The sequence below is a fragment of the Rhinatrema bivittatum genome, chromosome 11 (genome assembly GCF_901001135.1).
Source record: "Rhinatrema bivittatum chromosome 11, aRhiBiv1.1, whole genome shotgun sequence".
NCBI lineage: Eukaryota > Metazoa > Chordata > Amphibia > Gymnophiona > Rhinatrematidae > Rhinatrema > Rhinatrema bivittatum.
In genome coordinates this window covers 94,769,595-94,785,520 of record NC_042625.1, presented here as the reverse complement: position 1 = coordinate 94,785,520, position 15,926 = coordinate 94,769,595, and the positions used below count along the sequence as shown (strand labels likewise).

The window sequence follows — 15,926 nt, the reverse complement described above, 5'->3', positions numbered from 1 at the left end:
TGCTGTTAATCTCACTGCCTTTTGCTTCTAATTAGTAAGTCTATACAACTATCACTCTTTTTTTTGCTGCCATCACCTAAAAATATAGTCAGTGGGTAAGCTAAGTATTGACATACGAGTAAAGAATGGCTGCTTGCATAAAAGTCTTTTCACAGTGTGAGGGAGACCAGTCCTCCTTCCTAAAGGTGCACCAGAGGTATCATCTACCTTGCATATAAAGCAGCAGGATATTGCCATGTCTACTGTAGGAGAAAGGTTTATCAGAAACTGATATGAACAAGACAGCCAGGGCCCAAACCATCTGGCTTGAATTACTACTGCTTTTCCCTGCAGCCTATTCCCAGGAAATCATATGAACACTATTAAAATTGCCTTTTGTGATATTAGTCTTTATTAAATAAAATTAAAAGCAAAAAGAAATCTATGGGGTTTTTTATTTTTTTATAACCAAGGGAAATCCCAAAATCAAAAGTCACAGAAGTGTTTTCTGTAAAATTTTCACCTCCCTGTTTCTGGACCTGGATCCCAGACTTCAGGTTTGCCGTGCTCATGCTGTGTTCATGGGGGATGTATGAAAGGATCCCCCTGAGTCTCCACAAATCATGCATGCACCACTCACAACTTTTACTGGCATCACACGGACTTTTTTTTTTTTTTTTTAATCTTCTGACCATATCACTTTTTTTTTCTAAACCTACTGTTTTCATGACACCTTTTACACTTTCCAAAAAAAACACTTCAACCATGTGTTTAGGGCAAAGGCACACGCTAAGTGTCAACACAAACAGCGTGGGATATAGCAATTATTTTCTCACTGAAGTGAAAGGAGTAAATGACACAGCTGATTTAATTATATCAAAATGAATCTTTACTGTTGCACATTTGCTTCCTATAGTGCCAAAGTCTTCTTTTGCTGTTGAGTTATTGAAAGGAGAACTACAGATTCACAGAGCTATAGCAGTCCGGTTTATTTTAGGTAAAAGGAGTCTGTTTGATCCTCCATATTTATACAGAAAATAAACTCTGCTTAAAATGTGCAACTGTAGTCAAACTGTTAGAGCCCTCAGAACTCAGTTTCTTTAACATCCATCTGTATGTGGATTTGTAACCATGATTTTGTTAGGGAGCTGCCAGCAATTACAAATGCATTACAATATGGTCTAAGCAGCATGTCACATAATAGTCTGAATCACACAGACAATGGAAGTACTAAGAGCTCCACGCCCAGATCCCCCTTACCTCAACTCACCCTTCTCCTATCCTCACAAAAAAAAAAATCATCCCCTATCAACCAAGGCTTCTCTCATTCCTCACAATTCTGCACAAGAAGCAGATTGCAGCTGGAAGCATTATAAAGAATTTTAGATATTTAAAAAAAAAGGGGGTATTTCTCCAAAATGAAAGGGCGGGTGGGCGGACGCACATTTTCTATTACATACAAGTTCTACAGTACCAATCAATCAATCTGCTGACCCGAGCAAAGCAGGCAAACTCATAACAACCAAGAGCAGAGCACTACATTTCAATGGATCGCTTTGCCTTGGTTTCTACCCACATACCCAGATTTATCCTACCCGTTCCTGTACTGCTATTTTATGAACACCAAGGCTGTGTTTTATATAAGCAAAAGGCTCTCACAGTGGTCGCCTCCATGGCTAGTGCACTCATGATGCTGTTACCCCTACACAATGAAGGTTGACAAAATATTCTGCTTTTCTTTGCAAGAAAAACATTTCCATTTGGTATTTAATCTGTGTAAAAAAAACCCAAATATTACTGTGCTGCAGAATTTAGTTTTTATGCTGAAGTCATTATAAACAGCAAAGAATTCTACCCTCTGTCAAATTACTTGCACAAGCATTAATGCTCCTCTAAATGAATCTGCAAACCAAGGGACCTTAAATGTGTTATTTTCTGTACAGCGCACAGGCACACACACGAAAATGTGGCTGGGGACGGAGCTATTAGATATCTAACCTGTCGATCCCAACAGTCTTTAAAAAAAAAAAAAAGACACCACCTTGCTAAACTCATAATGGTAGAAAAAAGGGAAGGGAAAAAAAATATAAATCAAGACAACCTTCCCAGCCGAAATAGACTGACAGCTGCTGTGTGTGGGCGATGGACATGGCGATAGGGCTGAGGTTTCCCTGGTTAGCAGGTACCCAGCCGGTATTAACAAGCATCACGTGCAACCCAAAGCAAAGGTCATTACAGACTGCAGGAACAGTCAGCAAGCCTGCAGATGTTAGGGAACAGGGAGGAGATTCCCTTCCCAAGACCATGAGCCCGCCAGGGAAAGCATTTTGTGAACGTGGGACCTCAACTTGTACAGTCCCCAGATACAGTGATGAAGCTGAATTAATAATAATCTTAAAATACCGGCTGATGAAATATGGGTGCACGAAAAACGGGCAATACTAGGTCGGGAGAACCTCAGAAAAGCAGTATTTTCTGTTCAACTTTTGGGGCTCCTCTAGACTTAACGCCAGCTCCGGGGCTGACAATTTTTGAGGGTTAAAATGTGCGTGTCGGGCAGATGGTTATTTCTTTACATCGTGGGTACTAGCTAATAGCCTCATCAACATGGCATTTACACGTGATGAGCGCTATTATCAATGCACTGGTTCTGATGCGTGTTTTGCATGAACTGATGCCCTTATTCCATCGGGGGTTATGGACACGCATCCAAAATGTGCAGCCAACCGCGGGTTAACCTGTGCACTAGCCTGAGCACATGGTATTGCATCGGCCTGTTAGACTTCAAAACTTTCCGGAAAGTTCCTGTGTGGCAATTCCAAATCTGGAAATTTATTTCCACACTTAAAAAACGATCCCTTTCCAGTCATCTTCCTATCTTCTTATCAATGCTTTTACCGGAGTGAAGAAAGACACCACATCTCCAGAGGTTTTTAGCTCACGCAATTCCGTGCCCAAACAGCAACAGAAAGTCAGCGGGCGGGAGAGGCCAGGGTGCCAGCTCCTTTGCAGCTCAAGAAGTGAAACCGCTCAATATCTAAACCTTAAGACAGAAAGGAGGGGATATGTGGGAGGCCCAGAAACACTCCTACCCCTTTTTTCTTTTAATAACTGCACATTTGTTAAGAGGCCTAGTGGAGCCATTTTAGGTCAAAGAGCTCTACCCCTCCTCGTGCACTCCTCACAGACAAGTCACTCCCATCTATGCCCTTCTATGCTACCGCCAGGTCCACACTCCAAGTTTTCAACTGGGCTGCTCCATGTGCTTGGAAGAGACTTCTTGAACGGGTGCGTCATGCTCTCTCTCGCCTTGTTTAAATCCCATCTAAAACCCCACCTTTCTGAGGTCGCCTTTAAATCTTAAGCCGAATTGTCCGCTTATTTTAAGCGTTCCCTTACTGTATGAGACTCCCCAAGTCGCTTGCCCTGAAGGTTTGTTGATTAGACTGTAAGCTCCATTGAGCAGGGACTGCCTTGTGTGCTGTCTGTGTATATATAAAAATGTTAATTAGTAGCAGCAGCAGCATTTAGATGTCTGGGTTGGAAAAACCAGTCCTGAGATACCCGGCCATAATTAAATGGGCACAGACATGCAAAATGGTTCAGAAAGGTAAGAGCTGTCAAACACATGGCACACACTGGAAGCTTTCATAGCATCTTCCTGCTCCACATGGTTTGAAATTTACAAGTAAGTTCTCTTTTGTTTCAGAGGTGATATTGGTGTCTTACTGGACTGTTTTGATGCTCTGTCTTGGCTTTAATGGTCACTAAATGGCATCAATATGAAAATACATTGAAAAGTGACATTCAGAGAGATCGAGACAAAGCAGACAAATGTGTTGGGCATTGCCCCATCTCCCTCAAAGAAAAAGGGCACACTGAAGGAAAAAAAAAAGCATGATCAAGCTCAAGCTACCAGTTCAGTTGTCATCCAAGGGAATTAACACAAGTGCACGAGCTAAATTAATCATTTCTCCTCAGAGCTCCATAGCAGCAACAATTTTCCAAACTCAAATCAACAACTCAAGAATAAAAATCAAGAGATACTTGGACGTCACAACTTAACCTGCTTATTTCCCCAGCGCCCTCCCCCCCCAGCTGAAGAGCATTTGCAAGCAACGCTGCTGAAAATGCAGAGATAGCATGAGAGGGTGGCGAGGCGGGCTCTGCACGTACTGAGTAACAAAATACTGCATATCTCCCGTCTGGTACTGAAGATAAAATGATAGCTGGATATCTGCATGCACATATCCAGCTAAAAGCTATGTGGTTTGGTTTTTATTAAAGGTGCCCTGACGTCATCATCAATTTCCATGAGAAGAACTCTGCTGCAGCCATCCATTTAGGTCAAATTAACAATCGCACAGAGCAAAACAAACTGCTTCTCAAAGTACATCCAAGAATGGGGCTTGCTCCTAAACGTTTACATCTCTGTGTGCGTCCTATCTGCTCCTCCAGAGTCCGAACATTTTCCAAAAACTTTTCCCCCACCCTGAGCCTTCACATCTCTTGCTGGCAATAGTCTTTCCGTTTAGTCATTTAAACATTGTGGAGATTTTTAAGACCCGCCGCCCTTCAGTTATGTGAGATTACGGAAATCCTTTAGGATCACCGTTTAGCTTTGCATTTGCTCCTGTTATCCGCAGGGGTTGTGTGGAAATTACTGACCGTACTCCTATCATTCTCAATTTAACCAAATGCTTGGCAGAAAATTACAATTTACCTTCCGGCTGGCTAGCCGACCCCTTCTATCACTCTGGGCTGGGGTAGGAAATCTCCCCTATATCTTGCCCTAGGTCTTGGTGGCTGTACAATTTTAGCTTTCTTTGTAGCTTGTGTCAAAGCTCTATATTATTGTAGCATGCTCCGTCCGCCTTTTGCTGTAACTGTACCTGCTGCTACGCTGCCATCACCTCCTCCTCCTTTCCCCCCCATTACCTCGATCATTCAATGATTCTTCTCCAGAAACTTCTGCTATCATTTGTTCTACTGTTCCTACTCATCTTCCCATACATGCTGAATCAATTTATGCCCCTGAAGCTTATTCCTGCATCGTACATGGCTTAGAAATGCAGCTTTAAATCACAGTGGGTGTGGGACAAGCTGGGCCTCTATTAGCTAGCCCGGGGAGCACGTGAACACGGAGATGAGGCTAATGAGAGCCAGTCCGAGGGAGCTCTTCTGGGTATATTATCCCTTATATACAGCAACTGCTTAAAATGTCAATGGTTTAACTGGTTAGCACTTTATAAACAATATTTGCATCATTAGCTGGTAATCTGAAAATGTTTAGTGATTTGATGTATTAAATATCCATAATGTTCTATAATCCCAGCAGTAATCACCCAAACCCTCAACGATGCCCAATTCAAATGTGAAGGACTCCAAGGAAGCAACAGGTAAAAAAACAGCAAGTAATCTGCATTCTGGCCAAAGCTCTGGGCAATAATTTATGTAATCTTCTATTTTTCTTGTATTTATATTCTGCTTTTTGGCACATCAAAGTGAATTACATTCAGGCACTGTAGGTATTTCTCCGTCCTAAAAGGGCTCGTCATTTATTTGTACCTGAGGCAACAGAGGGTGAAGTGACCTGCCCAACATCACAAGGAGCAACGCTGGCTTCCCTGGTTTGCAGCCACTGCTCTAACCACTGGGTTACTCCTAGTAGCTTGCCTTGTATTATAGCACAAATGCATCTTCAGACATTGTTGCGTTTCAGTGAGGAAAAGATGAAAACCGTGCATCGTGAAAAGTGCGCTACAGTGAGCAGCAGCAGCCGCTGTTCATACCTGCGCTACAGAGCTCTCTCTTTGGCAGGGCGAGAAAAAGCAAGAAGGGAATGCACCCTCAAAGAGCTCAGAAGCTGCACAGTTCAGGAGTCCACCTACACGTCTCCTTACCAATCTACAAGAACCTTTAGTGACCCAGAGCTTAGAGACCAGAAAATCTATCCGCAGCGCTGCAAAATCGCCAGAACTGTTCTAAAGTGACGGCAAGGGGTCGGATTTAGCTGCACGGACTCTTCACCTGCACAGCAGATCACACTTTCATTTTATAATTCTATCTGGCACATTCAAGTAGAATCACTACCACAAAAAGTAAATAAATAAAGCACAAAGTCAGAAGAATTACCGGCAATTGCTGAATTTATGCCATGGAGTGGGGATCATGACCTGGTCTGCAAACAGCTTTATGAACAGTTGAAGCCCCACCATTTACCAGTACTCTGCTAAATAAGATTAAACTGGTCCGCGCCTGTGTTAATTTTACGCAAGGAACTTGGGTAGTCATTGCCTGAAATTTCCCTCAAGGAAGAAAGCTGCAAGTCTGCCATCCTGTTCCAGATCTTGTCCCCTTTGCAAGAATATGGTTAGGAAATCTAAGAGGAGCAGCTGTGAAGGAAAGAGGCACTGCTTCTTTGATCGGGAAGGGTTTTGTGGGGGAAACATCAGGAATTCACACAAACCTTTACCAGATGTGCCCAGATATCATTACGCTTCCTCCCCCCACTGAGAGCTTATTCCATAACTTTCACAAAAATCTCCTGAAAGGCAAATTAGATGAAAATGCAGAAAAACCCCCACATCCTTCCTCCTCCCAGTATTGGTCATTACAGTCAAAATAAGGGATCCAGTGATATCGAAACGCATGTTTTTAAGCCAAATCAGATTTGTTCCACTGTTGGAAAAAAATGCCCCAGGGACTGCATTCCGGTAATCCAATGAGATCATGCATTTTCAAAGATAGAGATTAAAGAGAAAGGAAAATATCTGGCAGGAAGATAGAGAAGAAATAACCTGAAAGAACTTGAGTGTACTCCGTTCCTCCACTAAGAATGGGTCACAGGCTCACAATATCCTATACGTGCTCTCAACCTGACAGACCACGCTCACATCTGTGACTCACTGCTCAGTACAATTCATGGCGGAAGTAAAAAATAAAGGCCCACTATTATTTTTATTGTTAAGAATGACACAAAGGAAAGATAAGAGTACTCTGTCGGAACAGGAATTGCATAAGTAGTAAACCTCCCATACCAAAAGAGCACCAACTTCCAGCTCTCAAACAGTAACCACCTTACCTAAGAAAAGGCAACACTGAAAATATTACACCAGGCATTAAGACACCAATACTCCTCCTATTAGGAAAACGGACCAAGCCAGGCTGCTATAGAGCCCTACATAGAAACTACACGCCAGCACAATACCTCGCCTCAGTCACGTGTGCTGACCCTCGCCTAACAAAGAGACCATAAAGCATAAATAGAAACAAGCCAGAGAGACTGAACTGGGAACTGCAACAAGCCAGAGAGACTGTATGCAGTGCAACAAAGGAAAGAAAGAAACATCACCAGTGCTCATAAAACAAATCAAGAACTATAAAATCAATAGCAGAAAACCATACTAACAAAAAGAAGATTTCAACATAGCTGATGAATGGAATATCCAATAATTAAAAACTCATATCAAAAATTCCTAGATACCAATAAAATATTTCAAAATAGCAGATACAAAGACCCAATAATGAAAAATAATAAGGATAAAAAATGCTTTGCTCTGCATACCTGGGATCGTTTGATATCCAGGTGCCCTGAGATTGTTTTGAATTAGCAGGAGGAGGGATGGTCTGCTTGCAACTTTCTCCTCTCTCTCACACTGGCTCTCAATTGCTCATACACACACATGCTTTTTCTCTCTTACTTATATAGGCTCTTAATCACACACTTACACACATGCTCTCTCTCTCTCACTTACACACATATATACAGGCTCTCTAATCACACATTTACATATATGCTGTCTGTCTTTTCACATTTACACACACACACAGTTTTTCATTCACACACTTACCCACATGCTGTCTCTCTCTCACTTACACACAGGCTCTCAATCACATACTCACATGCTCCCTCACCTACACCGGCTCTCAGTCACACACAGACACATACTCTCTCTCTTACTTATACAGACAGGCTCTTAATCATCCATACGCATGATCTCTCTCACTTACACATACAGGCTCTCAATCACTCACTTACATACGTACTGTCTCAAACACACACTCACTCACTCTTCTCCCCCCCGAACTAGTGACAGCAGCAGCCTCTTCCGCTTCCAGCCCTCGCGGCCTCGAGAAAGGAGTCCCATCGGCTGCGGGGGCTGACGTCGCTCCTATCTGCTCCGCGCCACGCTGCTCTTCTTCAGGCCGCACCTCTCTTCTTTGGGCTGATGTTGCACGCACTAGCATGGTCTCTTCTTCCCCCACTTCCTCTTCCAGGCTGTGGGGGACAGGAAGAAGAGACCATGCCGGTGCCGCTGACTCCAGCTCTCCTGCTGCGTTCCACCCGGGCTATCAGCATTTTAAGCCCGGGGCGGAGGATGAGTTCCTATTTTGCCGGGGGAGCAGCTGGGTCAGCGGGGGACCAGGAAGTGTAGCGACACACCGGTTGAGAACTGCTGCTCTAGGGAAAAGCTCAACACATTCAGCCTACAGCTGTTAAAGGTCACACCCTATCTCATTTCCCCTTCCGCTTTACTGTGATCTTGCTATGTGCCCTGTAAAATAAATGTGTGGTATTTGAGAAGGATGTGACAACTATTTCAAATTGTGATAATATGCTAGCTCTCAGCTATCACGTGTATAACAAAATTAATTAGTTTCTGGTGATAGGACATCCACGACTCTGCACAAGTCACCTCTGCTTTCGATGCACAACTACCTGCATTACCCTTTTCCTCTTATTTCCGAGAACTAGAGCATGTACAAAGTTTAGCTGGCCAATCTTTATTTTTGGTAATGGTCACAATGTAATCCTGTCCCTAAAGCTGTCAGGTGGCAGGACATTAATCCTATTAATTTCACTCAAAAGGCCCCAGTTCATAGCGCAGAATGCTTCCTCTCTCCTGGAGAAGAGATTCTAATACCATGGGCATGACTCTCGTGTACAAAGTGCATCCAGTATGGGTGGAACGAGTTTTAGAAAACTTAGGCACTAGACAAAATTCTTAGAAGCCAAGGGAAAGAAATTCTCGGGGTATTTTGTCGAAGTTTTGGGGCTTGTCTCTCTATCACTTCCTCTCTGGCAATTCCTTTCAGGGTGAGGCAGGGGTGAGCACCAGGTACTCAAATTTTAGGCATCCAGACAATCTGTCACCCACTTTTTTGTAGCCCTGCTTCAGACTTCTATATGATTTTGTCAGTTCTCTTTTGCATTTGCAGATCTTCATCTGTCTCTCACTGAGTTTTTTTTTCCTTTGCAGCAAACACCTATTGTATTTTCAATTAAAATCACAAATATATCTAATATACAACACTACACACAAAGGAGCATTAAATAAAAATCTGCATTCTGCTTCCTAATAAGCAACAGAAACACAAATTCCAGTACCCAACTGTGCATGTTGTACAGATGTCTACAGTTTTCAAGGCAGTAGTAAGGATCACACCCTGTATTCTTTTCCAGCTCTGGAAGCAATCAAAACCTTGCTCAAATTGTTAGCATTTGTCCAGCTGGTTCTTTGATGTATTTTCTGACTCCTGGTCCACCTCAGAGAATTAGCTAGCATGCATGGATGCATCAGAACATGAGATGCAAAAAAACTTGACACATAAGTGCACTGCAGAAATCTGCAAAAAACAATTTTGAAATGTTTAATGGCAGAAGAACTGCCTGTAAAGATTATTAACCTGTGGGTCCTTGCAGAAAAGCAGATTAGTCTAATGAAACTAGGGGCAGGAAGAATGCAACTTGAGAAGCATTTTTACTAGTATTAAACTGTGAGAAGCAAAGAAAATACAAAATTTAGAAGCTGGAGATACTTCACAAGCAAATAAAAAGGTCTCATTTTTACAAAGGTACTAGTGTGTCATAGTTTTGCAAGATTTATTCGTGTGTCATGTGTAGACCTATGGCACAGCTTGACATCTTCCCTGCATCTCCTAGCTCAATTCACTAAAAGTATATTACCTGGAGAATTTATACAGAGACAGTTTTATCTATTGAAAAATTCTGTGTGCTTTTATAATAGGCCATGAAGACAGCAAACTAAGCTAAATCAGTTGTTTGCTTCTTGCAATAAAACAAATTGATTTTTTGTTTAACTTTTCTGTATAACTTGTGTGTTAAAGCAATTTATCTAGAAATAACTGATTGCTACGAATGGGTGGTCTGACTAGCGAGATCTCATATTATGTAGAATATCTGTGCGCTAGAATATGTGGTACACAAAACGGATGTTCTTGAAAGCCATATGTCCTCTCTCAACAGATGGTCTTTGACACAGATTTCACTGTACTGTAATACTGAAGGCACTCAACAGAAGTTACTAAACATGGTGGAAAGATGAGCAATTGTTTTTCTTGGAATTTTCTTCTATTTTTTGCTTACTGGCAAACAAAACAAAAAGAAAAAAAAAAAAAGCACAAAAAAAAACTTGCCCACAGCTTTACAGAGAGGAATAAGCTGACTACAAACTCCCATGTTTACACATGAGCGACTATAGAGGAATTCTGAATGTACAGGATGATGATGCAATGTTATCAACTGCATTTAACTGACTAACCTTTTTTTTTTTTTTCACTTTACCAGTCAAAAGCAATAAGATACAGATCTTCTTTCAGTAGGTAAAGCAACACCTGCATCCTGCTGCATGGAAGTCATATTGTATGCTACAGAATCGGGGGTCACGATACGAAGCGCCAAAGAGGTAGAACAATATCAGGAACATTTTTTCCTGGAAAGGATGCTGGATGCCTGGAATGGGCTTCCAGAAAAGGTGGTAAAGATAAGAACGGTAAGAGAATTTAAAAGGGCGTGAGATAAACACAGAGGATCCCTAATGGCTAAGAGATGGAAATGAAGGGAAAAAAAAAAGGTAATATGTGGTAACTTTTGGTGTAACCTGCACGGAGCAGCAATTACAACTCTGAACACCTTGCTGTGCAGGTTAGATGGGCCGTTTTGGTCCTTATCTGCTGTATTCACAAGACCCTATCAAATGCAAACCTGATTACTTCAAAATAAAAAACGGTTTTTGGCAAGTCTCTTAAGAATGGGCTTCTAGATATAACATTGCTAGTGCTTACATATTCACCTTAATCCATCCCTAGTCCTTGAAGGAAATCAGTGATTCTGAAATATGCAGCTATCCACGTTTCAAAGCTTAGGAATTACTGCCGAGTATTAAGTGAATTTAAACAGCAAAATGACAGGAAACATGAAAGCTTCCCAAAATCTGAAATACAAAAAAACAACCGACTAGGATAGAGTCATTTGTAGTCAGTCACTTTATGAATCTATGTCTGCCTCATTTTTCAAAATTATGTAAAGGATAACAATTTGAATAACAAACTACAATGCTGTATTACACCAAATGCATAATAATCCACAGCAGTCATTTCAATATGTCAATATGTATAGTACATGGAAGAATACTTATAGAGAGGAGAATTAAGAGTCAGGAGTACAACTAGCATACAAGTTTGAATCTCTTGAACTGCTGCCACCATGAACGACCCTGGACAGATCAATCCACCTTCCTGTGCTTCAATTTACCCAGCTGGAACTGGATAACAACTTTGTTTCTCCCTTCTGGGAAAGAATTTAACAGGAGGAACAGCCACCTCAGAGATGGCTACATGTGCAAAGGATCCCTTCTGAATAAAAGGTGCCTCATTAATCCAAACCCCAGCTCATTTTGTACATTATGTGGTGCTCTATGCACTTACCAGCAGAACAGAGTTCTCTACAGTTAAACTTCCAGGCTGCTCTTTTCTAAATCTGGGTGAAAACCACTGTTGATAACCAGAAAATATCCCAGGCATGGCATGACTTCCTCAAAAAGTGTTCATATGCATAAAAGAAACCAGTTACTTTCAATACATTCATAGTTTCTGCTAAAGGACAACAAACGCATTGTGAAACACCAGGCGGCTTCTTCCCCAGCTAAACAAAAACACCAGCAACAGACAAGTCTTACTGCTGATTTTTTCCACTTGCAAATTACCCTGGAAGACTCCAGTTTTTCCACCAAGTGGTGCCTTTGTTTAAAGTCTGATTAGTATAATGACAAAGTGAAAGAAGAAATACCCACAAAGTCACACACAAACAGAAACTGGCTGAGGAACTTGTAAGCAGAAAAGGGTGAGGTAAGAGGAAGATGGAAACCCATCAAATCGGAAATCACCAAGGGGTCAACCATGGCATCAACAAAAGCAACAAGGAAAGTGCCCCTCTTGGGTGAATTTCTTATCCAAAAAGGTATGCAATAGATCCAAATAATAATAATAAACAACTGTGGGAATGGCATAGTAATATAATAAATGACCACAACTCACTGGATAAAAAAACAAGAAGTTCATATGGGGATCAAGAAAAAAATGGCTCTTTGGGAATGGAAGCCTTTTCTCAAATGAAATCTGTGGGGTTGGTTTTTTTTATCTTTAAAAAAAAAGGCCAAGCAATTTTTTACTTCAGCCTGGGGAGGAGGTATTTTAAATAATTAAACTGTGAGCCCACCCCCAGAGGTCTGGCCACAGACATCAGTTTTATTCACACCCATTTCTATTGCTTCACGTCTTTGCTTGAACGTGCGGTTGATAAAGGTGGTCAGAAACCACTTCCTCAGCTGGGCCAGATGTTCTCGGCATTTCCCCCCCCCCCCCAGGACATAAAATGGGAGAAACCCTTTAGTACGTCAGGCCCACCATCAGAATTTCAGAGCCATCACCGGCATGGGACAAAAGGGAAGATGTAAAAATAGATGATCCAGAAATAACCAAGAAGGGGAACACAAGTCTCTGCTCACACTACGTTCAGCTTCCAAAAGGAACCTCAACAGGAGTGATGCAAAAGTCTCCTGTTTCAATCTGCCAAAATAACTTACAAATACCTTAAGGTTTTGGCCGAGAAAGAAAACGGACTTCAATGACAATTTATGCACACACACAAAAGCTGCACAAAGCGAAGCTCGGTGAAAGCGTGCATTGCAGTTTTTAATGTAAACAGAAGTAGTGTGGGGCGGTGCTCTGTTACTCCACTTGGTCAGTAACCTCCCGTTTTCTCTGATAAACTCAGATGCACTTTTTAAACTCATCCTACACTTTCAAGCATCTCATAAACTGTCCATGTTCACCATATTTTCTCTCTCATACAAGATACCACAAAAACCTGCTGTCAGCCTACAAAAAGCTTCCTATATGTAGTACATTTAATGTGAGTAACAAGTTACACACAGGCTACTCTCCTCCCTCCATAGGATAATTGTTTGTAAGTAAGGCCGAAGCATGTGCACCCCCTTCTCTCATCTGAGGTTTTATATACCTTTTGGGGCCATTGCTAAAGGTTGGATATAATATTGAACTGCTAACACAAGTGTCTCCCTTTCCCCAAACATCTCAAGACTGAGGAGTTGACCTCATGGCCCAGTAACAGCACAATGTTGTACTGGAGGTCCAAATTCTCTTTCAGACATGACTCCAGATTCTTTGGTGAGCCAGGGATGTAGAATATCCATAGATATATCAGGCTGCACCAAAGAGAGCTGTAATCCATGTCTCACAGCAAATGTCCATCACCGTCACAAAGACAGGATGAAAGGAGACACATACATGGAGGGGGTGGGGAACAGTGGCCTGTGAATTAAGGCTACAGGTGCAACAGGAATGACAAAACTGGAAGTGCCCAAAACTTATGTTTCTTATATGAACAAGGAGGATATGATCTATTCTTTGGGATCCTGCTGAGTACTTGCGACCCTGGCTGGCCACTGCCAGGGAGAAGATACTGAACTTGATGGACCTTTGGTTTAACCCAGTACAGCATTTTTTACCGAGTAGCAGGAAAAGCTGAACAGCAGTCAGAGAAAATTAATAATAATAAATCAAAACATCCCACTACCGGGGCCAAAAGCCTTAATCCTGAGAGGAAGCAGCATGATGGCTGGGAACACAGAACACTGGAGCTACCAGACAGGGTCAAACCAAAGGTCCATGCAGCTCAGCATCCTGTCTCCAGCAAGTACTGGGGGCTTAAAGAAAGCATTAAACAGGGACTGTGCATTGTAGCTCCATCATATCCTTCCATATTCAGGCAGTCACAGTTTAAGGATGCACGAAAGCTGAGGCAATATCCCTTAGCATCCACAGGAAAACCCTCCCTGTTGTCATTACAGCCTTGGGGGATAGTTCTTCCTTTAAAAATAACAAATGATACAACAGTTCCAAAAAGCTAGGCCATGGCAGGTGGCATACATAGAATCAAATTACTCAAGTAACAGGTAGGACCCTTCCTCCACCACTGCATGCAGTGTAGTACTTCCTGGAGTGGTAGGAGAACCACTCCATTGTGCGTTGTGAAAGCACATCTCCCTATTTATTTATTTTAGACTTCGTTCAAGGCAAATTATATTTGGGTAAAGCAGGTATTTCCCTTTTCTGAGACTATTAAGAATCTAAATTTGTACCTAAGGCAACCCAGGGTGAAATGACTTGTGCAGGGTCACAAAAAACATCAGCAGGATTGGAACTCCTGGCTTCCCTGGTTCTCAGCCACTCCTCTACTCCATGACAATACTTAAAAAAATTAAATCTCGAACAGATTATGAGATCTGATAAGGCCATTAGGCATATCAAATCTGCCCATTTAATACCTGGCACAGTGCCATGGACCCCCAGCTGATCTCTGGCTCTCTCACCTTTTTTGCAACTAGGGACGACCCCTTCAGTTTATGCCAGGCCTGTTACTGTTTTCCTCTCCATAAGCTCCAGTAGGAGACCCTTCCGTGCACCCATCCCCCTTTCCCCGTAAAGAAATATTTGCAGATGTTGCTGCCAAGCTTACTCCCCTTGGAGCCCCATGCCGTACCCTGGAGCTTTCTTTCCTCTGAAAAAGCATTGCTCCTTGTGCATTAGTGATACCTTTGCGGTATTCGACTGCACCTATCAAATCTCTCCTCCTCCACTGGGGCAGGTAACATTTAGGAACTTCAGCCCCATCTCTCCTGGCTTTTGGGATCCCCAGGTGCGCCTGCCAGCAGGACCCAAGGGCATCCAAGGCTACGATCGCTACTGTCAGCGAACCTGAGCGCCTCTTACAGGATAAGAGCGGCTCCGCTGCTCTCCCCGCGCCTGCGTGCGGCCACGCTCTCACCCCGTCAGAGGCCCCCGCGCAGGGGAGGCCTGCGGATCCTGCGCGGCCCCAGCGCTCCCCTGCTCGCCTCACCTGGCCCGGGGCCGAGCGCCTCCATGCCCGCGATGCTCTCTTTTTCTTCCGCGAATATTTGCTCCGAGCACACGGCGAACCCCGCGGCCTTCCTCCGAGGTCACCGTCCGTCCGCCTCGCGGGGTAAGGCGGAGAGTGGCCCGAAAGCCGGAGGAGCCGCCGCCGCCACCGCCGCTACCGAGGAGGCTCCAGTCCAGTCACACGCTGCGGGAGCGAGCGGCGGGGCGCGGGCGCGCGCCCGACGGAGGGGAGGAGAGCGCGTGCGCCGAGCCGGGGGAAGGGGAGCGCGAGGAAGGCCCCGCCCCGCCCAGCTGAGCGCGAGCCCGCGCCGCGGACTCCTCCCCCCTGCCGGCCACGGGCTGCATTGTTTGCACCTCGAAGGAATCTTGCGGGCCCTCGTCCGCAGGCAAACTCCCAAATGCAGAAATGCTGGAAGGCATTGTTTCCGGGCTCGTGCTTTCGGAGTAGTTTGTAAGAAAAACTGAGGCAAGGCTAAGGAGGTCAGGGATGTTCAGCTTGGGGGACATCAGAGAGGTCTAGAACGAGTGCGCCGAACAGCAGAATCGCATCCATACTTACAGGGCACTGCTCCGTTGCCATGCAATACAATAGCAGCAACGTTGCAGGATGGTAGTCTCCTGTGGCGTCATATCTTGGGCCATTTCAGCACATGAAAAATGAAGACAGTGCGGCCTGTGCACACTTTCTGTTTGTTTTTTAGCTG

General features: G+C 43.5%; 1 protein-coding gene across 2 annotated transcripts in view; it reads right to left on the bottom strand.

Moving 5' to 3' along the window:
• STK40 (serine/threonine kinase 40) overlaps nucleotides 1–15,449 on the bottom strand; it is a 46,235-nt gene extending 30,786 nt beyond the window's left edge. Inside the window, exon 1 of one of the 2 annotated variants that reach the window (XM_029619668.1) lies at nucleotides 15,203–15,449. In XM_029619668.1, coding sequence (XP_029475528.1) covers nucleotides 15,203–15,227 — 25 coding nt within the window. In that variant the 5' untranslated portion in view covers nucleotides 15,228–15,449. The remainder of the gene's footprint in view (nucleotides 1–15,202) is intronic. The other variant, XM_029619667.1, reaches the window with a different exon arrangement.
• Between the last annotated feature and the right edge of the window lie 477 nt (nucleotides 15,450–15,926).